General features: G+C 38.2%; 1 protein-coding gene across 4 annotated transcripts in view; it reads right to left on the bottom strand.

Moving 5' to 3' along the window:
* The window catches only part of LOC133463835 (phosphofurin acidic cluster sorting protein 2-like), a 65,236-nt gene that overhangs the window by 19,386 nt on the left and 20,816 nt on the right, over window positions 1-25,034 (bottom strand). For 2 of the 4 annotated variants that reach the window (XM_061745577.1, XM_061745578.1), the window contains exons 2-9: window positions 21,575-21,662; window positions 10,262-10,351; window positions 7,396-7,521; window positions 5,717-5,879; window positions 4,522-4,613; window positions 3,764-3,844; window positions 3,365-3,424; window positions 908-1,059 (exon numbers count right to left, since the gene is read on the bottom strand). In XM_061745577.1, the coding sequence (XP_061601561.1) occupies window positions 908-1,059; window positions 3,365-3,424; window positions 3,764-3,844; window positions 4,522-4,613; window positions 5,717-5,879; window positions 7,396-7,521; window positions 10,262-10,351; window positions 21,575-21,662 (852 nt within the window). Of the gene's footprint in view, window positions 1-907; window positions 1,060-3,364; window positions 3,425-3,763; window positions 3,845-4,521; window positions 4,614-5,716; window positions 5,880-7,395; window positions 7,522-9,910; window positions 10,043-10,261; window positions 10,352-21,570; window positions 21,663-25,034 lie in introns of those variants that run through there. The other 2 variants (XM_061745579.1, XM_061745580.1) reach the window with 2 other exon arrangements.

The raw sequence follows: 25,034 nt of genomic DNA, 5'->3' as shown, positions 1-25,034 counted from the left end.
ATCCTTTAAATCAGGCCTAAAAACATTACTGTTTACTGAAGCGTACTCCTAAATTAAATACTTACCTGCTGTACTCTACTGCCTTTACCGGTACTTTTTATTATTTTACCTTTTTTCTTATCATTTTATTTGTTATTTACTATTTAATTGTATCTTGCCACTTTTTTTTTTAGTTTAGTTTAGTTTAGTTTTAGTTTATTTTCGGTCATGACACAAAAAAAACAAAGAATAAAAATGACAACAAGAAAACGAATACACTGTTCAAAGAAAACATTACAAAAAAGTTTCCGATATACAAATAAACAAATAACATCTAGACCGAAAAAGGGGTGGGCTGAAGCAAAGCTTATTATTTGCCTACCCTCAAAAAGATGAATTAAATTAATGAACTAAAAGCAAGAAGTAAGAGAAAGACTGCCAGTAAAACAAATTGCCTCCATGGGGATAACAAAAATTCCTCAAGAAATAAAAAAGATTTTTAAAATAAAGGTGCAGTCTACATGTTACCTTCATCCTTAAAAAATCAAAGCAAATCACCAATTAAATAAATACCCGCATCACCACTCATTAATTTAATATAAGGACATCATCCTTCTTTTCAATGTTTTTTTTAAATAAGGTTAAGGTTCTACATAATTTCAAATCCCTATCTAATTTATTCCATACATCCACCGCTGACTTTTAATGTTGATGTAAAGCACTTTGAATTACCTTGTGTTGAATTGAATTGAATTGAATAAAAATACATTTGCCTTGCCTATTCTGTATCCTTATAATATATACTTATTTCAGGAGCAGTTCACAATATTACTCATGGCTCACGTTAGATGCCGGTTTGTCAGCAATAACAATTAAATATTTAAAAGGTGTGAAATTGTCTGTTGAAGATGGCTGAGCACGAACATACTTGAGTTTGGGCTTGGGAGTGCTCAGCACGCTCTCGTTGTCCTCCATCTCGGGGCCGCTGTCACTCTGGTTGTAAACTTCCAGACTGTCATAGAGCAGGTCCAGATCCTCCTCCACCTCCTGAGTCTGGTCCACCGGGTCGGAATCCAGCACCTGCCGCACAAGTTCAACAGGCTGTTGGCACACTGACGGGAGATTTGTCATTATGGCCACGGATTTGTATTTTTATTATTATTATTATTATTACATTCATTGAAATTTGATTTCTTCGGAAAAAGGGACAGATAAAATAAGCTTAGTCGTCTTTCTGTTCCCTTTCATTCAAGGAAAGAGATTTGTTGTAATTATATTGAACTGTTTTGTTTTTCTTTTAATGAATGAAATAAAGAATAAAAATTAAGAAAAAAAAAAGATTAAATAAGAGGAGGAAGTGACTGTGACATCAGCTTCTCACTGCCACATCTTCAGTAACGGGACTTAAAGCATAAACAACACTAGCGGATACAAAATTAAAAATACAGTACATACATAACTGACTTAGAGCAAAGCAAGGGAATTAAAAGGTAAGCTAGGGGTTAGAGCAGAGCTAAGGTGCTGCACAGTGGGGATGTATATCACAGGAGCTGCACACTGGCAAGCTTGTGGACTAATCAGGTGATTAATGCCACTCCATAAAAGCAGGAGCTGGCAGGGAGCAGATAAACACAGTCTGTCTCTCTCCTCCTCCTGGCTATATATTTATAGAGCTGCAGCCTTGCACACTAGCAAGCCACAAGGAAGAAATTAGTGACAGGGAATGTGATAAAAGATCACTGAGCCACCTGGAGTTTCCAGAACCATCCAGCAAAACACAACTCTGATTGTCTAGACACTGTTGTGAGCATCGGCAGGTTAAACACACGGTGTTTGGTCCTAATGACTTAGAACATATACAATCTAAAGAGCTGAGCAAAAGGTGGGTGGACCTTTGCTTGCTTTCAGAGGCTGAACGGTAGGGATGGGCGGTATGGACAAAAAAATGTATCACGATAATTTCTGGCATTTAACCCAATAACGATAAAAAAAAAATACCAATACAAAAAGTGTCATCAACGGGAATATTTCTTTCTTTCAGGCTCATTTCTTTCTTTCTTTCAGGCTCATTTCTTTCTTCTTTCTTTCTTTCAGACTCATTTCTTTCTTTCTTTCAGACTCATTTCTTTCTTCTTTCTTTCTTTCAGGCTCATTTCTTTCTTTCTTCTTTCTTCTTTCTTTCTTTCTTTCTTTCTTTCTTTCTTTCTTTCTTTCTTTCTTTCTTTCATTCTTTCAGGCTCATTTCTTTCTTTCTTTCATGCTCATTTCTTTCTTCTTTCTTTCAGGCTTCTTTCTTTCTTTCTTTCTTTCATGCTCATTTCTTTCTTCTTTCTTTCTTTCTTTCAGGCTCATTTCTTTCTTTCTTTCTTTCTTTCTTTCAGGCTCATTTCTTTCTTTCTTTCTTTCTTTCAGGCTCATTTCTTTCTTTCTTTCTTTCAGACTCATTTCTTTCTTCTTTCTTTCTTTCAGGCTCATTTCTTTCTTCTTTCTTTCTTTCAGGCTCATTTCTTTCTTTCTTTCTTTCTTTCTTTCTTTCTTTCTTTCTTTCTTTCTTTCTTTCTTTCTTTCTTTCTTTCTTTCTTTCTTTCTTTCTTTCTTTCTTTCTTTCTTTCTTTCTTTCTTTCTTTCTTTCTTTCTTTCTTTCTTTCTTTCTTTCAGGCTCATTTCCTCAATTTATCGTTTTTACCGTGAGATGACAAATTCTTACCGTGGGGAATTTTTTTGACGGTTTATCGTGAATGGTAAAATATCGCCCATTCCTACTGAACGGTAAAAGATAGTATCTTTGTTGCCTAAATGTATGGATTGTTTGTGACGCTAAGAGAAAGCAGGAAGGAATGATGCGTCGTCCGTCCCGGTTGTTTTTATACATTTCACAGTTCAGTGATAACCGTCATCACTCTCATGGCCTGATGCACACAACTGGCTGACGTCTTGCTGTTGACCCAATTACATGACATTATGCAGAATTGAAACATTAATTCAAGAGTACTGTAGAAAAGAAAAAACATAAACCTAAATAGCGCCATTAATTATCCCATTAAGGAGTGAAGAATTAGCTCACTAATGGATTCTACATGTGAATTACTGCTAATGGAAATGTGCAAATCAGACATCCGTGAGCACAGAAGTGATGCAGACAAGCACGAAGATGTGACTGCAGGCTGACAGTGATCTCTTCACTGGCAGGAGACACTAGCAGGGACCAGACAGCCAGAACTGAGATTGTTTTCTGTCGCATCAGTGGCTAATTAATAATTTTTAGTGACTCATCCAACTCATTGGAGACCAAATAACAGGGGGAATGACAAATTCCAGTAGAGCGCAGTAAAAACGATGCACTAGTCCAATCTAAACAAGGGCAATTATCATTTTCATAACTCACCTCATCTGTAACCTTGAACCTCTTCAGCAAGGCCACAAATTTTTGCTTGAAATTTGGCTGCTGTAAAAAGGGAGGAAAAATAATTACAATTATGAGTGAAATAGTCATCTGAAAAGGGAATGAAATAAGCACGACAGCGAGGCTCCGAATCATAATTTCTCGCAGGTACTTTCCACTGGATTACTCATTCTATGTAAAAACAATTATAATCAGTCCAGTGAGCCCATAGTGGTCATTTACATGCTCATCCACCATCGTCCTAATGGTCCGAACAAATGGAGCACAGTGTGTTCTTTCTCTTAAAAGCTTGTGCAACAATACACACAGGTCTTTGGATATTCTCGTGGTCAATGATTGGCGAGCAGAAAGCTCTAGACGACAGAAAAGCCGGCGACTGACCCTGGTCATGGAGGTGGTCCGGATCATTTTCCTACGGGCTTTCTTGGGCTTTCGAACCTCATCATCTTCGTCATAAAGATCCTGAAATACGGAAAAATATAGTGAAAACTGAGGAAATGCCTCCAACATCCATTTGCACAAACTACTTTAAAACAAATGTGTATTTCAGTATGTGGTGTAAAATTATGGAACTCCTTAACAATTGATTTCAAGGATTGTAAAAATATTCACCAGTTCAAGAAATTGTATAAAGACAACATAATCAGACAATATGAATTTAACGGGTAAAATATCTTTTGTTGTTTTTTTGTTTTTGGTGTTGTTGGTGAGTTATTGTGTATGTTTTCTTATTTTTTGTTTTGTTTTGTTTTTTTCATTATTTTTTTTTTGGTATTATATAAGCAGCGACTGTTGAACAGACGGACAGACCATCTTCATATGTATTTTATTTTTTTGAGAAAGGGGCTTGTAATATAAGGCTTTCTTCTTCTTGCCCCCCTTTTCGATCATGGAATGGAATGTATGTGAACTACCATTTCCATGATACGGAATAAATAAAATTGAAATGAAATGAAATGAAAAACATCAATATTTCCTTCAGTACAGAAAACATATTAATAGAGAACATCTTAATAATGCACAAAAAATCTGTAGGAGCCAACACAATCTGGGAAATTGTATTTACTGAAATATGTATATGTATTTAACTGTGCGAGTAATTAAGATATGTCAGCAGAAAGGCATTTTCTGACACCAACCTGACCATGAACTGCATCATCGCTGGCCTCCTGCTCCGATGAGTAGCTGTCATCGTCATCCTCCGAGTAATTATCCATATCTGGGGAGCGGTCTGAGGCAGGCCGGCCAAAAACATACACACAGATGTCAAACCACTGGAAATACACTTCTTCTAGGAGCATTGCATCAAAATAGATTTGACTGAGAGAGAAACATTAGACACAGGGGCAATTAAAAAAAAACAAACAAGTAAATTATGGCCTCAGAGTGTTCTTCAGTCCTGAATTGACATGAGTTTGACTTTAAAGGCGGTTTTTCCATTTTGCGTGCATGAAATTGCTTAATTTCTTCATATATTCTGCAAAGCTTCTCACTAATGAAATGTTTTGACTATATGCCAAAAATAACAATGAACAAATTAGATGGTAAAATGTTTTTCTCCCGACCACGCAATTAAATGCTACAATTGCTTGCTGAAAAGTAACTAAATTTAGATGTCAACGCTTCTCTTTCAGTGACTATGTCTCACATTTTAATTGAAGCACCGTTTCCGTTACTGAAACTCTTTCCTGTGGTTTCCTTTGTTGCATGTTTAATGTCATTGTTAGTATAAAAGCCACATTCCTACGAAAGGTGGATTTCATTGCATTTGACAGCCGAGGTTAAACCAGGTAATGGAAGGTGATTCCTCTTTTTTGTAGCGACTTATTTAGGCATCCTTTGGCCGGAGAAACCTCCTGTTCTGTGTTCCTGGGTGGGATGGATGCTATTAAGGATCACCGCACAGAGAAGAAAGAAAAACATCTCTCCTTCCCTTCCCTCTCTTACTGTGACACAAGTTTAATACTTGGCGCATGAGCTCATCTGTTATGTTTGAGCTGCCTTCTTAATAAAACCCAGAACAGCGAGGGATCAGTGCAGCAGTTTGAAGCCACGGACTTCGAATACGGCCCAATATTGCTCCCCTGGCCAGAAATAGAGCGGTGTAACTAACAGGCGCTACATCTGTCCAACTCTCAAGTTAACATTACAGCCATAGCTGAAGAGAATAACATATCCTTGGCCATACGTCCTTGGATTAATAGAGTTCATTCTGTCCTCGGATGGGAAATAAGAGCCATGTGGAAAGACAGAGGAGAGAGGCCACATGTGGGAGCGCGGAGACCGGCCGGCCTCTCAGATCCTCACAGGGAGGTATGAGATGGCGGTGCCCACCTGATGTTTTGGTCTTGCGGCCAGCCTGTCCGCTCCCTTCCTCATGGTCGATGGGCTGACTGGACAGAGAGTACACGCTGATCTCCGCCACACGAACTGGCGCCTCCTTCACGTTGCTATGGAGACCCAGAATCTGTCCTCCGTCTGTTGGATGTTGCATCACCTGGAAATAGTTTAACACAAGGGACGTGCGTAAAATTCTGACTCCATCCAAATGAGAAACGGGCCGCAAGTTATTGTATCCTGGATGATTTATTCATGATAATCAGTCTCTAAACTATTCCTAATATCATCTTCTTCAACATGCACGACAGATGGCCTGATATATTGATTTAATTCGAATTTTGCATCCACTGCAATTTAAATATGATGTCTTGTGAAATTGCTCTGTATATCAGTTATTGTGTATCCCCGTAATGAACCACCATTAAAACATTTTTTTCTATCTCTGATCCAACTGCTGCTCAGAAAACTGACACACTGATTACAACCCAACAGCAATGCCATCTCCAAATAAATCCTCGTTAGCACGATCCGCTTTTCCAATCTGACTAAATCAGCCCAGCCAATCTGCACATTTTACCCAGCCCATCAGGGCAACACAGTTTACATAAACTGTTTTGAATTAGAAGAGAAAGGATGAGCCATCCCTTGAAACTCCATCTGGAGGTTACTTTCAATATTTCATTTGATGAACTGCTGTACAGGGAGCAGGCTCATTTTACTGAAACACTGGCAGGGGTGCGCTAGAAGGCTCTGTGCAAAGTCAAGTGAGCAACTTCCTGCACACAACGCTTCAGCCGTTTCCAAAACAGACACACAAGAGCGTTTACTGCACATCAGATGACAACATCCAACAGAAACCAAAAACAGCTCAGCTGGCCTTATTCATAGAGGTCTGTGGGTTGATTCACAGCCGCAAAACACCAAAACGGCGCAGCAGCTGTGGCATGTGGCGTTTCAAAAATACAACAGCCTTAGAGTCCGATGTCACTCAACTATCGTCCTCGGGCCCCGACAGGGAGAAAAAACTTGAGCTGACCAAGACCCATCTGCTACTGCAATTAAAAAGGGAGAAATAGCACCTGTGTCATAAAGATGACGCAGAAAAACTGTTTCAATCTCTACTTTTCTCTCTTTACATCTGTCTCATACAAAACAGCACAAAATATACAGTAATGTCCTTTTGGAGATTAGTAAAGTATTATTGCATTGAATCATATGGAACGTGAGGTTCTTATTCTTCCTCGATCTATATCTCCAGGCACTCATAAAAGCTTCATGTCACTTTGCTACTGCAGGGTAGTAAAAATAACAGTAAAATGGTAAGAAAAGGGAGGAAAGAAAAAGACATCACACAATTCCTGGCTGCACTTCCAGATGGGACTTCTGTCTTCTCCCGTCCTCGTTCAAACACTCAGCTCCTGGTCCAATATTTCAGATACATATTATGGATGAATGCACTGCTTTCTTTAGGAAAGTGTATATAAAAAGGAACTGCCAGATGGTTCAGAATCTCACACAGAGCTATGTGCGATGGGAATGAATCATCAGAAATCATTTGCATCACGGGAGGCCTTCTCTTTAGCAGCCATGCGACAGCCATACTAATCATCGTCAGAGATGAACGCACACACAAACTTAAAACAAAAAGACATATAACAAGAAAACATATGTACCTCAGCCATATTGATAACTCCTACAGCCAAGGTTTTATAGCCCAAGATGGTTCGATTCTTGTAACGTTTCCGTCTCTGAAGCATAATCTGCAGTCTGTTGGCATCCCTCTTCAGAAAATGGGGGTACTGAAATTAAGAACATAAATCCCATCAATGACACTTGCATTAGAAATGTACAACCTTTACATTAGGAAAAAAAAAGGAAAAAAAAACCCAACACATTAACAATTATTTCAATGCATTCATTTGTCTACATGGCTGTAAATAAAATATGATCAGTGGACTGAAGAGGTACTTGATGCATGTGGTGTAGAAGCAGGGGGTCTGTAATTAGGACCTGCCAAAATCTTAGTCTAAAGTCTAAAATCTCAGGTTTTTGAAGATGCAATGCCAGTTTGGACAGCAAGAAAGAATCAAAGTTCTCAGGAACATTTCCATATCATACAAATAGAAAATAATGCCCCTTTTAACCCTTGTGCTGTCTTTGGGTCAAAATGACCCAATTCTTATATCCTTCTTTCCTCCTGCCATGCTCTCTCCTTCCTTCTTTCTTTCCTCTTTTCCTCCTTTTTTACCCTCCTTTACTCCTTTTTCTTCCTACCTCCCTTCCGTCATTCGTTCCTTTATTACCTTCTTTGCTTTTCCTTCCTTCTTTCCTTATTTTATCCATTCCTTCCTTCTTCCCTCCCTTCTTTTTTTCCTTTTCTCCATTCCTTCCTCCCTCCCTTCTTTCCTTTTCTCCCTTCTTTCCTTTCTTTCTCCATCCCTTGCATCTTTTCTCCTTTCCTTACTCCCTTTCCTACTTCCTTCCTTCTTTTCTCCTTTCTTCCTTCCATCTTTTCTCCATTCCTCCCTTCCATCTTTTCTCCCTTTCCTACTTCCTTCCTTCTTTTCTCCTTTCCCTACTTCCTTCCTTCTTTTCTCCTTTCTTCCTTCCATCTTTTCTCCCTTCCATCTTTTCTCCTTTCCTTACTCCCTTTCCTACTTCCTTCCTTCTTTTCTCCTTTCTTCCTTACTTCCTTCCATCTTTTCTCCATTCCTCCCTTCCATCTTTTCTCCCTTTCCTACTTCCTTCCTTCTTTTCTCCTTTCCCTACTTCCTTCCTTCTTTTCTCCTTTCTTCCTTACTTCCTTCTATCCTCCCTTCCATCTTTTCTCCCTTCCTCCGTTCCATCTTTTCTCCCTTCCTTACTCCCTTTCCTACTTCCTTCCTTCTTTTCTCCTTTCTTCCTTACTTCCTTCTTTCCTTCCTTCCTTCTTTTCTCCTTTCTTCCTTACTTCCTTCTTTCCTTCCTTCCATCTTTTCTCCCTTCCTTACTCCCTTTCCTACTTCCTTCCTTCATTCCTTCTTTTCCCCCTTCACCCTCCCTTGACCCAAAGACAGCACAAGGGTTAAAGATGTTCATCTGTAGTCAGAGCGCTCTCTCTTTTCTGAGAGGTCTCTGAGAGCCAATAACCTCCCAATCATATCAACTCTTCTATCGCTGCATGTGTTCACAATATTGATCACACATCATAGTACAAACAGTGACTGAATGGCTTCACGGTTCCTGTGATTTTTTTAATTTTTGTTGTGGCTCTAAAGTTTGAAAAAGGGTCTAAATGTTGCATGAAAAATAACCAATTAGCAACAGTGTAACTCAACAGGCCTTCCGTCCACACGTGGCCATGTATTGATTCACTATCCGTAAATGAGGAGGGGAGAAGCCAGTGGGACATGAGTGAAGGTCTCTGTGTCTGGTAGGGACAAAGAACCTGAACTGCACGCAGCTCTTCTGTAAAACAAATGACTGTTTTGAATATTCTGAAACACATAATATCCGTAAAATATATACAGGTGACCTTTCAAACTCTAAGCATTGTGAAACATTACATTGTATGTTTGGGATTAAACACTTTCCTGATGTATTAATGATATATCTGATATACTTTTTGGTCAAAACACAAGAGGGATAGAGCACAGAAACTCCCCACATCGCAGCTCATATCACTACAGTTTAGGAGGTGAAGGCACCCACTCAACACCCACTCGACAGGTACAACAAACGCAGAATAATGTGAAGCTGGGAGACAATAAAAACTGGGAGGCTGCACGATCCTACTCTGATCAGGGTTTGTGATGCAACAGTTTCCTGAAAATCAGAAGGGTTCATGAAAATGACATTTCCAGGCTTAGTCAGCCATAAAAAAAAGTCATAACATTTTGTTAAATTGGAATTTTTGAGTTCATAAACTCAGATACCAAAATGCACTAAGGCCTCAGTCTGCAGCAGTTTACTACATTAGATAAAACTCTTTGGAAAAACGTCCCTTTTTCTAAAAGTACAGCGAGAAATTGTATACATTTTTTCCTCTTTTTCTTGGATTGAATTCAAAAGGTGTTTCCTAATGTCACAATATTACTTTTTGCAAAATGGGCAAAAAACAATATCAATGATTTGGAAAAAGAGACAGTTAGGAGGAAACACTGAACAGGTGGCACAATCATGTACATCAAGCGGTGACGGGTGATTTACCTCTGGTGCTGAGTGGTGTGCTACTACAATGTACTGATATTTACAGATTGCATGTCAATGTCTGTTGCAGTCAACATATCAGTGTAACAGCTTCACTGCATAATATTGTTTCCTGTTCCCAAACACACAAAGTAACAGGCACATTTATAATACAGGTTAATATTAAAACATACGAGTCTCAATTAATATAGATTATATACTGCAAAAACTGAGTCATAAGAATGAATGTAACTTCACGCTCATCAGAAAGTGGTGAAGTCCCCACCGGGGATGAGGCTTCAACATAGTCTTGCCTGTCGGCCGAGTGCCGTGGCTGTGTGAGAATTCACAGTATAACGTCGGAGCGCTTGCCTGTAGTGAGAATGTGAGCTCCAGGTCCGTCTCCATCAGTCCACTGGGAGGGAGGACGTACTCATTTGATCTCAGAAGACGCTTTGAACCCTGGGGGACATAGGAAAGGAACATTTCACTAATAAGCACATAAAAGTGGCACATTAAGTGTAGTTTTTTTTTATTTTATGAAAGGTCGTTTGTTCTTTAAGCTTCATGTATGTCCACCAATGAGAGCAGTTAAAAAGTGAATTGGTAAAATAAAACAACAGCCTAAGTAGAACTGAATATTTTATCTGATAAATAGGACACTGAAATATTTCCAACGCTGCTGTTTTTTTTGTTTTTAGTTTTTAATTAGTTTTCAAATGGCAGAAAAAAAACCCAACAAAACTTACAAAAATAATAACCCCAAAGAAACTAATATTAATCTTCTTTTAAAAGAAGACTGAAGCAGGCTGTAGTTCAGAAGGAAGTTATGATCTCTCCGAGGTATATATTGTGATCATTGTGCAAATTGTATGTATATTATAAATTTAATAGTAAATATATGCTAAATCTCTGTAGGCTATGAGTGTATATATAGTTTAGAAGTATGAGTATATTATAATGTATGAGTATATTATGATATGTAATATATATTTATACTTCTATAAATAGAGGATTGGGTATATTATAAAATCGGTGTAAACTATCTTGTTCATAAGCAGAACAGATCTGGTGATAGTAGCAAATAATGCTACTTAGGATGTGGATGGTTGGTTACTTAATCTTTTATTTTTTATTCTTTCTATTTTTAATTTATTATTTCAGGAATTGTAGTGAAGATTTTTCACCCTTTTTGAGTTGGATTATTGTCATGTTATTATATTATTATTATATTATCATCTTTTATATTATCTTTTGTATGTCTATGTGTGGACCCCAGGAAGAATAGTCTTCCCATGGCGAAGACTAAAGGGGATCCTTTTTAAATAAACAAATAAACAAATACAACATCCCCCTCTGAGCCCCCTACCCCTCACCCAGTACCACACATACCACACATATCACACATTGTACAGCCAAATCACCATAAAAGAAAAAGAGCAAGAGAAAGACAAATTACAGCTAATAGTTACATGGCAATGCTACCAGCATTCATATCCTCAACAAAGGTAAAAAAAGGTTGCCAAATTCTGTAAAATTTCAAAGTGGCTCCCCTGACAGTATCTCTTATATTTTCCAATTTAAAATGGTACATAAACTTCTCTGATCCAATGAATATATATCGGTGGAACGGGGTCTTTCCATTGAAACAATATCAATCTCTTGGCCAGGGGAGTACAGAAGGTAATTGTGCCATTTCACACCATCTAAAAAGTGATAGTATCCTGCTGGGTCACACCGAACAGTGCAATAAGAGGAGACGGTCTCACTACGCTTCCTTATATCTTACAAAAAGTCCCAAATATAGATTGCCAAAATGTGTAAAACTTCGGGCATATCCAAACACGTGCAAAAGGGTAGCTGCAGCCTGCCTCCATCACATGTGAGATCCACGTATGGATTGATCTTAAAGAGTCTAGCTTTCGACCAGTGCAGACAGTGGACAATTTTAAATTGGACAACTGCATGTCTGAGACATATGGAGGAGGAGATAATTATTTTCATTACTTTGCACCAATTATCATCCGAAATCAAATCGCCTAAGTCTGACTCCCATTTATTTAAGAAGATCTATAGGTGTCAAATCATGCACGCTCAGTAAATCATAGATAACACTTGTCTGCTTCCTGGCCTGTTCGCATTTGAAAATTGAGTCCAACAAAGAATTGGAAAGGCATAATGGGGAAATATCTGAATTAGAGGCTACAAAATTTTCAAGCTGCAAATATTTATTAAAATGTGACCTGGGAATATCATATGAAGACACCATCTACATATAGGTCTCTGCTATGTTTTTTTGTTGCCAAAAAATAAAAAAAATGAGCAGCAACTGTTGAAATCTGCTGCATGAGACCTCATGTGACTTTATTACCTAATGCTTGTTCTTCTAATTGAGGTAGACCCGTCACCTGAGTTAATTCTGTGAGTTGGCACGAAGTCGTCCAGGGATTTAGTTCCAACTGGATGTGTCGGTCTCTTAAAAAAAAATAGAAGGCCAACAACACACAGTGCGTCCCCGGAGGACCGTTCCCACCTTTGACATATTTCTCCAGCAAGCAATGTCCAGAGATTAAAGTTTATTATGTTAATTAGGAAGTAACAGGATCATTTCTCAACTAAACTCTTTTTTTGTACTGCTATTCTGAACTTGATAGGAGGAGATTAGCTTGTCAAGTTGTCATCTAAATGATTTAATAAAGAAAGAGATCATTGTATAACAATTTTTGCAGCTCACTGACGGCAACAGTAGAAAGAAGTCCGCCTAGCTTAGCTCAGGCATCTGCTTCACCTGCCAACACCATTAAGTAATACCCCTCCTGGGATGAACTCATGAACAGTTTGATGTTATGGATAAGGCACTGGATCCTAATGTCATCAGAGGTGCCAAATCATGTAACAGATAGCAATAACAGGGCTGGGTGTGTGCTGGGAAATCAACACCGGACGCCGGATGGTTAATCTCGCCTCAGGTCAGGTTGCCTGTAAACTGTGCCGCCTGCTCGAGGTGTGAATGCAGTTACACAAGTGTTTATACCTGTCCTACTTTTCCACATTTTGTTTGGTTTCAGACTTAAACGTATACCACTTTACCCTGATCAATTGGAAATCATTTTAATTTGGAATCAGTTACCCTTCTTCCCAATAAATATTACTACTACAATAAACAGATCATTAGATCCATCAGTCAAACCTTTGTCTTTTATAAGGTGACCATGATGCACACACTGTTGTGACAGCTGTTTTGGGGTGCAAGTGAGTCATGACTGGTGGGATGAAGCAAGGTCTGATTTGGCTGCAGTTCAGAAATGCATGCTATTAAAGCTGATTAGATTACTCATAATCAGCCAGTAAATGTCTACACAGGCTCCGCTTTCCAGAATAACTGTGATCAAACTCGTTTTGAGTGTCTCGGAAGTGCAACAAAAGACCCAGATGATGCAAAGTGAGGACTTTTTTTTTCCTCTCCGTCACAGCAGAATTGGAATAACAACACAAATCAGATGATACTAACTGATTCCACTGGTTAGACAACTTTTCCAGACTTAACAAGCTGCCATGAGATGGCCTCTTTAACTAGCCATGACTCAGGGAAATTTGAGCAGTGTTTGGAAACAACCCCTTGAAACCTGAGAATTCTTTCTAGAAAAGGAAGAATGCCCTCAAAACTAGGACTATAAAAACAGTTTAAAAAATGAGTATGAAGTAGGGGTGTGCAAACAAGGGTACCTCACGATTCGATTCGATTATTGGAGCTTCGATTCTTCGATTATAACGATTGTCGATTCGATTCGATTATTAGTGCCACGATTCTTCGATTGTGATTTTTAATGCTTTTTTCCATACAAGATTGATTTTGTCTTCATCTGTGGCTACATTTGTAAATAAATAGCCAATCAATTAACTAATTTCCTCTAACAACACTCATTAAGTAAATAACAAGGTTTTTTGAACATTTGACATGTATTTTTCAGAGACACAAAATCATTTATTTTATGACTATGTAAACATTTGCTCTTTGACTTACTTAACTTTGACCAGGGAAAGCTGCACTTGCATGAGAGCCCCTTCTATTGGCGGAAAACACTGAAAACGGTCAAGCCCTGGATTTAATGAGTTCATTAATTCAAGTAAACAAGATATGTACTTCCATCAAATTTATTTAGTGTAAACATATCTGCCATATTTCAAGTGAACAATAAGTAATGTGCATTCTTGAAAATGAAATGATTCCGCAGCTTATTCAGTCTGGAATCTGGATAGGATAGCTAAAAAAAAAAAAAAAAAAAAAAAGAAAATTTAATTAATCGATTCCAAATCGTCACGTGATGCATCGCGATGCATCGACACGTCGATGAATTGCACCCACCTCTAGTATGAAGTTAAAACTTCTGCTATGCTGTAAATTACTGACTTTTCCCTTTTTGCTTATAATAATTAAAGTTTGTGGGTCTTGAAAATGATGATGAATCAGGCTCAAAACCTCAATCCCTGTAAACATCAATTCAGAACCTGAAGTGAGTCACACATGTATGTTAACATGAGTCATTTTAACACGTGAATGCCTGGAAATGTCCAGAGAATTAGTTGCAGACCTGCTTGTCCTCGCACTTTCACGAATAATTTGCACAATAGGAAACTGTCCAAGAGGCATTCGATTTCACAACTGTAAATAATCCGGGCGGGTACCTGTGCAGACGAGACAGCAGTGTTTTCAAATTTACACTGGATGCATAATGACTGTTTTCTACTCAGTCCAACAGTCAGCTGTATCAAAGTAAATTAACATTTTCTTTATGGATATGGTAAGAATTGATATTATTACCTTTCGCACGCACAAAATCGTGCTAAATGGAGTACAGTAAAAGAAGAACGGGTTGCTTAATAGACTTTACAGGCTGTTAACATACCTGGGCAGCCGGCCCAAGTATAAACTTATGAGGAAAACACACAAAAATACACAAGGGGCCAGTAAAAGTTATATACTGACCCAGACGACCAATGAGAGAAAACGCGGTGTTGGTTACCGACTCAAAATCTTTCTTCCTCCTCTGGATTTGTCTACATGTTCTTTTTGGAGTGGAGCAGCTAACTTTTAAAGACATTCCCTGCCTAATCTTGCATTAGAAAAGAGACTAATGATTATGTTACTTCATGTAAAAAATTTAAATATATATGTATTATTAATGAGATTAGCCCATATTTTTGCCAGTGCTTAGTTTAGCAATGTAAACATTAATTAAAGCACAATGCAGTCATGAACGTTTTACCACAACATGTTAATTATTTAAAACAAATGCCAAAATACATTCTTGTAGTTTCATAACCTATTGGTATGTTAACAATATGAGTAATGGTTTATATTTAACTTGATTTTTAAGCCAATATAATGACTTCAGTATTACGATAACTTAATAAGCTCTCTAATATTGGCAGGTATGATGGCAGCTGTCAGCGCAGCAAAGGACGCTGATCATCTTTATATTTATACACTTGCTGGAAAGCTTCAGCAATGGATGGTTTACTGGAGGAAGCTTTAACTGCTGCTGTCATTACAAATTGTTTCTTGCAAGTAACTCGTAGGGCTGAAGAATTAATCACTTTCAAATCAAAAGCACTGAAATAATGCAGTTCTTCAACTGCAAAGGCTCCAATTAAATTATACATTATGCCAATTGTTCGACTAAGGTTAAAAATGTAGTTGCTTGCTGGCTGGCCAACTTGTGTTACAGTCAGGCCCGCCAATAGGAAGTACACATGAAAGTAAGGGAGGCATAACATTTAAATGTCATCGTGGGAGAAATGGCCACTGTTCAACCAGACAGCGCAGACGACACATCAGTCTGAAAGAAAAGAGCGACTCCTGCTCCGTGGAAGTGTTCTGGATGTGATAGGGGAACTGTGCAGCCCGAAAGGACACAGAACGGGCTGCAATCCAGTTACCATGACAACAGGCAACACCATGGACAATTACTAACACTGAAGGAAGAGCCACATGCCACTTTACAGCAAATACAACAAGTCATCTGAAACTACTGATAATTCTTGTTCTGAGAGAATTCCTGAGTGCTTTGTGATGATAACACCATGTTTACAAGACACAGAGCGATAGCCTGCTCTGTTGGCTCTACTTAGATATTTTTACCAAATCATTCAGCTCTCGTTATTGAGCTCTTCTATTTCATTTCACTTGAAACAAAATGTGTTCACAGTGGTGCTGTGCTGGTAATTTTGGAAGTGAAGCCAAACAAAACATCAACAGATGCTCATTAAGTGGTGAGGAACAAACAGCATCCCTTACTCAGCACAAAGACGGCAATCAGCTCACCAGCTCTAAACGGCATGGAAATGAGGACATTTTTGATGTCCTTTACCCAGTCTACCCAACTTTACCCAACACATTACACAGACCTGATGAGCATCAGTTCAAATAATTACAATCATTATTTTATGATTATGTAATATTTCAGGCAGCATGTAATTAAATTAAAGATGTCCGATTCCTGGTCTTGGTGTACTGTTTTTTGTGAACAGCTTTAGCTGGTCATCCAGGACAAACCACCAATCACTCCTCTGGTCTCAGCCTTTCTTCTGGCAATTTCTCTCATTCTGAAAACCTTTCTGATGCGGTGCATCCATCTCTTCCTTTGACTTGATAAATTCAGGCTTCTTCTCGTGATGGTTCCTCAAATGCTTCAAAAGGCAATATTTTTACCAACTTGTAACTGCAGCTGTGGACGATGACCATGTTACAATTTCTCTGGGAGGATTTTCCAGCCTAAAAATTCAGCAAACTTGCGACATATAATGCTAATATAAGACGAATACCTCTATCTAACAACTTGCGTTGAAACCGTTCCTCCACCTGGCAACCCAAAACAGGAAGTTACAAGAAAGGTTTTCATGCCTTTCGGTGCTCGCTTTTAAAGCAACAAAGAATAAATGGGTTCTATTGATAAAATGGTGTTGGCTTGTACATGGATGTAAATATTCACAGATAGCCATCGGTATCGGTGCATATTTCTGGTACTGTACTTGTGTCAGTATCTGTCAGTATCTGTATCACTAAATATAATGGGAAGCTGTTCTTCAGGCCTAGAAAAAATTGTTGTCAATTGCTCAATTTTATTCTGTGGGCTATAGCTCAATTAATATTTCAGCTATTTCAGCATTAACACTTCTTCGTAAGTGGTTAATTGCATAAGATAATGTGTTAAAAAACAAACAAAAACCATGGAAAAACTGTAATAAGCATTTGCTATCCATTATATTGGCTCAATCTGCTCCAAGACAGGACATGCTGAGGGGGCTTTGAAAGTAGCTGCAGCCTTTATTTCTGTACGAGATGAAAAAAAAAAAGACAGTAAATCTCAGAGCCTGACCTTGTCCCTAACAGAAGCTCCACAAAGGGACCTTGTTTTCTCACGCTCTGTGTCTAGGAGAATGAATCAAGGCACAAAACTCAAGCGCTCTGAAACTGCACGACATGCATTTACAATGCAGACGCGCTTGGCTTGTACTGAATGTTCTCTGGCTCCCCTTTTGCAACTCCTCTGTGCACTGCTACAACTTTTTCACAGCCTTTCCTAGGGGTAGAAAGTAGGAATGGGCGATATTTTACCGTTCACGATATACCGTCAAAAAAATTCCCCACGGTAAGAATTTGTCAAAGAAAGAAAGAAAGAAAGAAAGAAAGAAAGAAAGAAAGAAAGAAAGAAAGAAAGAAAGAAAGAAAGAAAGAAAGAAAGAAAGAAAGAAAGAAAGAAAGAAAGAAAGAAAGAAAGAAAGAAAGAAAGAAAGAAAGAAAGAAAGAAAGAAAGAAAGAAAGAAAGAAAGAAAGAAAGAAAGAAAAGAAAGAAAGAAAGAAAGAAAGAAAGAAAGAAAGAAAGAAAGAAAGAAAGAAAGAAAGAAAGAAAGAAGAAAGAAAGAAAGAAAGAAAGAAAGAAAGAAAGAAAGACATTTCATTACAGTTTTGCATACAGGTGGACTCATTTAATTGGTTTTTATTAATTAAATTTAATTGGTGTAGTTTAGTAGCATTTAGTATTCTTTTAGAGCAGTGTTTTGGGGTCTCCAAAGACTGAATATGGTGATAGATTTATAGTTACAAAGGTGGAGTTGAATTGGTATTTTTTTTATCGTAATTTTTATCGTTATCGGGGATAAATGCCAGAAATGATCGTGATAAATTTTTTAGTCCATACCGCCCATCCCTAGTAGAAAGGCAGAAGGGGTGGTGAAGCAGGAGTTAAAGACCCTTTACCAACTTCTCTAAGCCTGTGGGAACACGACTATGTTTAATTTTACAATCCCTCCCAGTCCACCTTTCTGAACACCTTAGACTGTCTAAACTGAATCCCTTGTTTGCAGCAATGACCAGACATGACTTAGGATCAGCTCTATATGCAAATGTATTAAATAGGCTTAAAAGGCACTTTGAAGCCTCCGATTTCATCCAACACACACCAATATGGTTACGCACAGAAACATAATTGGATCATATACAGTATCAGCATACTGCAAACGAAGTACTTTGCCATGCACAAAATGAGAATTACATGCCTTTCCTACAGTATATTAATCCAGTGGACATTTATGTCTGGCTGCAGACTCAGACAACTGCACACAATGTTGTAACTTACAAACAGAATCATATATTACCAGTGCAAAACCATAGTAGTAGCATATTAAGATGTGTGAAGACAATGGAGTGTGTTGGTTGAGCAGTGAGCCAGCAGCAGCCTCCTGGGTTAGGGGCAGAGAGGGATCTCCAAGGAAACTAAACTGCAATCTTGCTATCCGTACTGTTGTGGCTTGGGAGATCATCCAAATGGTTAGCCATTACAGGATACATGCAGGCCACTAACGCCAATGAGCCCCACAATGGGGAAAAAAATCCAGCCAGCGGCTCTGCAGAACAGACAACTGGTGACAAGCTGGAATAAAGCCTCGTCACTCTGTGCGAAAACAAAACCCTTCACTTTCCATCAGATTCACCAGCTTGTGTCGTTATCCCTTCAGAGTCTCTGCTCTCCCTCACCAAACCTGCTGGAAATTGTATTTAATGCTCCAGTTCCGGAGCGGTGGAGAGCAAAGCTTTACTTGGATGTCCTAGGGGCAGCTTAGCAGAAACGGGGAGATTTCACGCTCCGGAGACAGCGTAGCTCATGGATACAGGCACACTTGGTTGGTCACATTTTCCTTCAGGATGACAGTAAACGGAAGATGATTGTTTCTCTTTGGACAGAATTCTGCTGTTTTTTTTTTTGCCTAAAACTCTAATTACGTTTCTTAATAAGAGTTAAGAGTGGAAAAGAGAGATTGCCATTTGCTTTTCTTTTACGTGAGGCTGAGAGTAAATATGGTGTGTTTCAGGATCAAAAACATAAAAAAGTACGGTATATAGATTCTCGAGGTATGACTGAGTAAAGATCATTGAGCCACCTCGCATCTGCCATTCTGGTACTCCTAATGTGACTCTACAAAGCACCACCCTTGTTTATTTGTACTTTTAAACTTCAGTAATAATCTGTTTATGTTTATTTCCCATGTTTCAACTCAAGCAATCAACTGTGAGATCCTGGACCAAGAAAAGTCACCGCAACACGGGTTAGAGTTTAACAGATGTGAACATACAGCTATGTTGTTCACCATCTGTGCAGACCAGTTGCACAACACACCAAGTACACGTCAGTGAGGAAGGTGCACGTCCAGATGGTTCTTCTTGATGAAGTGGATGCATCACACATGTTGGCTGTAAACTTCAACTTTATGACTTTTTATGAAGTCAAGCATGCATAATTTTCATAGACCTGTTGTGAAACCTAAAAAAAAAAAAATGGATACTGCGCTATGTGGTCAAATTTAAAGAGCACAAAGTAAATATGACAAGCGCACACAATAAAAACGTACCACCTCTTCGTGTGCAGTCTGATGTAATGTGAGTTTGATTGTGTGTGTATGTGTGATTAAGCGGTATCTTGATTTACTACATTATATACACATACATGTATATACTGTATATATACACATACATGTATATACTGTATATATACACACACATATATATATATATATATATATATATATATATACATATATATATATATATATATATATATATATATAGGCTTATATATATATGCTTACATACATATACACACACACATATATACATATACATACAGGACTGTCTCAGAAAATTAGAATATTGTGATAAAGTCCTTTATTTTCTGTAATGCAAAAATGTCATACATTCTGGATTCATTACAAATCAACTGAAATATTGCAAGCCTTTTATTATTTTAATATTGCTGATCATGGTTTACAGCTTAAGAAAACTCAAATATCCTATCTCAAAAAAATCGAATATACTGGGAATCTTAATCTTAAACTGTAAACCATAATCAGCAATATTAAAATAATAAAAGGCTTGCAATATTTCAGTTGATTTGTAATGAATCCAGAATGTATGACATTTTTGTTTTTTTAATAGCATTACAGAAAATAAAGGACTTCATCACAATATTCTAATTTTCTGAGACAGTCCTGTATATATACACACATACATATATATATATATATATATATATATATATATATATATATATATATATATATATATATATATATATATATATATATATATATATATACATACATATTGATTTCAACATTTTGCCACTCCAGACCATTACAGTCTGTAATCTAATACAGTATCACGCTTTTTCAGGTTGACACAAGGAAATCCCATTTTAGGGGTTAACTTCAGTTCTTTTGGGCGTGTAGTTATTTTCTGCTGCTTCTGTGTTTCCAGGTTAACCTGCCTCCATGATGCATCAGGACTGCTTACTCTGAATCAGGAAGGCTTGTTTCATTTTTGAACACAGTTGTTTACACTACGGATCCTTGTTCTTGTGCAGAATTAATTTGGAACAATTCAGCTCAGTTAATAAGAATATTATGTAAATTAACCTGAATACATAAGAGTTGGAGAACACTAACTGCCAAATATCCAACCGTCAGTGTCACCGGCTCCATGCTGTTTGGTCTGCGGTAGAGAACAAGTACACCTAACATCTCTGCCAAATGCTGTCATGCATAATTTCACCAGTGACGCTGACTGAAACTAACAAACCAGGCCACAGGTTTTGTCCTTCTGGACCATTAACAATATGAGAGGAAGGGGGGGATGGACAAAAAGAAAAAGTGTCACAAACAGCACAGCATGACAGTGTAACAGAAGCAGCAATTACAGTAGCATTTGAGAGCCAGCTTCCGCTCAAACAGACTCGTACTAATACCCAAATGGCTTAAAATTGTTCATATACAAAACAACGTGAAGACTACACAAAGTACTAATGTAAGTATTAAATAAAAACACTGAGACAGGTCAGCACATGTGAGCACAGACAATCAATGAAAGAAGCACAATCCTTCTTAAGGTGCTAATGCTCTTCTTAAAGTGGTAATGCCAGTCTGCCATGGGAAGTAGCCGAGTTGCCGTTAAGGAGGGCAGGATTAGGAGCACGTCTGATCACAGACGAAGCTACGTAATCATGATCAGCAGCGTTCGGCACAGAACCGACGCACACTGACACAGAGACGCCAGACTGTGACACGCTGCTATCAAGTGTTTTGCAACTGAGCCGGTTCTCCTAATCACACATTGGAGATTAACTCACCCACCTGTATTTTGACTGCTATGGACAGGGAGTTCAGCTCTTTATCCAGTTCTTTGAGGACGACCAGCTTTTTCAGAGTGAGGCTGCAGAGCCTGTGGGGGGAAAAAAGGCAAGACAGGGGTTTAGAAGAAGTTGTTTTGGCACAACTTGTACAAATCCACTTTTCATGTCACACTGTATCAGCAGAGCCTACACAAATGCCACTTTTTATTTCTGGTCCCGTCTTTATTTGAACTTAAGTGTGCATGCCAGTAATAATAGGCAGCTGCTGACTTACGAAAACTCAAAATTGTTAACATTAAAAAAATTCATTTTTAAAACTGGATGACACATAAAGGTGACGCTACATCTGGATTCAAGCTGGCTGCTGAAAAAGCACATTCCTTGAGGAAAATGACACCAAAGATGCTTTGATGAACCACAGTTCAGCACACTAGCTTCAGTCAGCAGTGTTTCTTGGGGCTCCAAGGAGGAGCACAGCTCACTTTTTCAACACAGTAAATGTGTTTAATGATTATAATGACTCACACTAAGGCTTTGAGAGTGACAGAGATGTCTTGTGGGCAGAAAAACAAAAAAAAAAGATATTGATTTTAGATGTACTTACTCTCGGTCTATTTCTGTGGGGCTAAGGATTGCAGTATTTAAAAAAAAGTATATGCTTTATTATTGCAAAAGGTTGGGATTATCATCTTTTCGTGTTGTTGAGCACACAGGATGTGGTCTAATGCCATCCCTTATATCTTGTAGTTTATAACTTTGACACATGGATGGATTTACCTTTAACAGCCTGTTTTTAGCAAGTTTCACAGTTTTAATGGAAGGTGCTACTTTTGGTGTAAAAAACGAATACCTATAACCTTACTAGCATGTTGTCCCCTAAAAATTGCCCTTAATAATGAAACAAACAAACATATAAATAAATAAAACCTCCTCTTGACCCACTTTTCCACTGAGTCAAATAGGAGGATGAAAGCAAAAGCAAGTAAGTTATCCAAGCCGCTTCCTTGGCAGTCACCAGCTCCTTTCAAGTACTCCCCCCGAGATAAGCATGATTCATGAAGACTCATTAAAGTTAAGTACAAAGAGGGATTGTGGTGTTGTTGATAGCGGCAAAGCTATGATGTGTCAAAATAAAATTAAATAAAAAATATTAAAAAATTTGCTGAGCGTTGTAGATGATAAATACTATTTTCACTGTTGATTGATTGCATTTAAATCTCAGGCAGATTCTTTCACTTGTTATTTTTAATGTCTAAAAGGTAGTATTTGAATTATTATTAAAGGATTGGAAAATATTAAAGTGTCGTAAATTAATACTGCATGAATGATTCTGGGAGTGATACTTCACTTTCATTTCACGTGTCAACCTAAGGCAAGTCTTCTGCTGCCAAGTACAGAGAAATATCCTGCTTTTATGAAACTGGATAAACATTGCCGGCTCCCTTCAGGTTCATATCAATCAAACCTGTCACGATGTTACAGAGAGATGCTGCAACTGCAGCAGGAGTCTTGCACAGAGGAGGAAAGTAAGCTCACCAAAAGGGCCTTCCAGGAAAGAATGTGTCTGTTCATGCTGGGTTTCTGTGCATTTTCTGCTCTCAGAGCTTGCACTGTCTGAGAACTATTAAATTATACTGCAGAAAGTGTGTGTTAAAAGGTAAGAAGCTTCCTATGAAATAAGAATATACTCAAGTATCACAGCATTTTTCTTTATTCTTTTTTTTCTTTACATTTTCTATACAGATGCAATGTTTCACTGATTTGGATTAGTGAATACATGACATTAATCATTTTGATGGTGTTTTTCAAGGTACTGGTTGCAGGGGGACTGAATCCTGCGGGTTGCACTATTACATATACAGTGAAAGAAATGAAAGTGTCCAGATAATAAAAAGAAAAAAAGTAGTCTGATAAAGTGGTCACAAATCCGCAGGAGCACAACTACAAAATCTTTCAACTTGAGTGAAACAGCCCTGACATTTTGTCAGCACCACATTTTTTTCCAGCACGACAGAATAAAGATGTTTGTTTTTACAAATAACCGACTCAGCAACTCTGTTATTGTTGTTTAGTTTTTTTTGCATAATAGGGAATCAATATAAATTATTAAAAAAAAACTCTTAGCTGCCAGATTGTAAATTGCTTCACTAGTGAGGCATCACAACACAAAAATATTGGACCAGACTTTCAGTGGTCTCATTTAACATATTTGACATTTCTCAAAGAGCAACTACACAATTCAGCAATAATTCACAGGAAGTATGGAAGCTAATATATTAGGCTTGCAATAGTTAAATATTAAACTGCGTAGGTAGTGAATGCATCACTAGATCATTAGTCAGCAACACTCGCTGGAGGCAGGGAAACAGATTAAAGGGTTGATGGTGTCACATGTCCGTCTCATAACTGCCAGCTCTACTCTTTCTGCAGAAACTAACTCACGTATAATTAAAAAAGCTGGCGGCGTCGCACAGAGTACCAAAGATCACTTCATTATTAGACAGAAGGATCCTCTCCACTCCTGCCTGCCACTGTGCATCGGTGTAAGTGAAACTCACGACCATCTGTCCTGGCCCCGCGCCAGGCTGTCCCTGTGATTCCACTCTGTGCCGGTTTGTTTTGCCACCCAAACGGTAATTTCAGTGACAAACCAGGTGTTGGAGAAAAGAACCAATTATTGTGTTAAATTCACTGGCATCCACTTGGTCAAAGATAATAAAAACTGCAAAAAGACAATAAGCATATATACGTGTTCTTGTGCTGGGGTCCATTCAGCAGACACTGGCACACGTCAAAATCTTGCAGGAGCTCTTTCAATGATTAGAGCTTCTATTGCAGCCGCAGTCCTAAAGCAAAATGAAGGGATCAGTCCATACGAGGGCTGTGTGGGCGTGGCACCTACACAGCCGTCTCAGGTTCAATATTTCAGTAAACAGACAGTGAAGAGCAAAGATAAATGATACATTTTCTGGCTGTTTTCAGCTGATAAGAGCCCATGCCGGAGATCCCTCTTTCAGTTTTGGTGTTTGTGATCGATAAGGCACGATGGCCATTTTTCTAAGCTCTTTTACACAAGTTATCACTGTTATTGACTTAGTCTATTGATCCTAACGTGTATTAAGGAATCTAGTTCCCATGTCCTTTGCTGATTTGCCAGGGCTACAGACTGTCATCCTTTAATTATATTTTGTGACAATATTCTGAACTGGTGTGACTACATTTTAGAATTAGGTGTATCAACAAAACCATGGCTGCGTCCGAAATTGCATACTTCCACCCTAATGAGTATGCAAAATGAGTATGCGAGATTTTTTTGTGCGTCCGAAACATTAGAACGTACTCAATAGTATGCGCTATCCATACTCATTCTGGAGAAATTTATTCGTGTGGATTGATGGACACTAGCTGAGCAGAAACTTCCCACAATGCAATGCAGCAGCATTTGGTTGCTAAGTGATACG

Source organism: Cololabis saira, chromosome 17, assembly GCF_033807715.1.
Source record: "Cololabis saira isolate AMF1-May2022 chromosome 17, fColSai1.1, whole genome shotgun sequence".
Taxonomy (NCBI): domain Eukaryota; kingdom Metazoa; phylum Chordata; class Actinopteri; order Beloniformes; family Belonidae; genus Cololabis; species Cololabis saira.
This window is presented reverse-complemented; position numbering and strand designations above follow the sequence as displayed.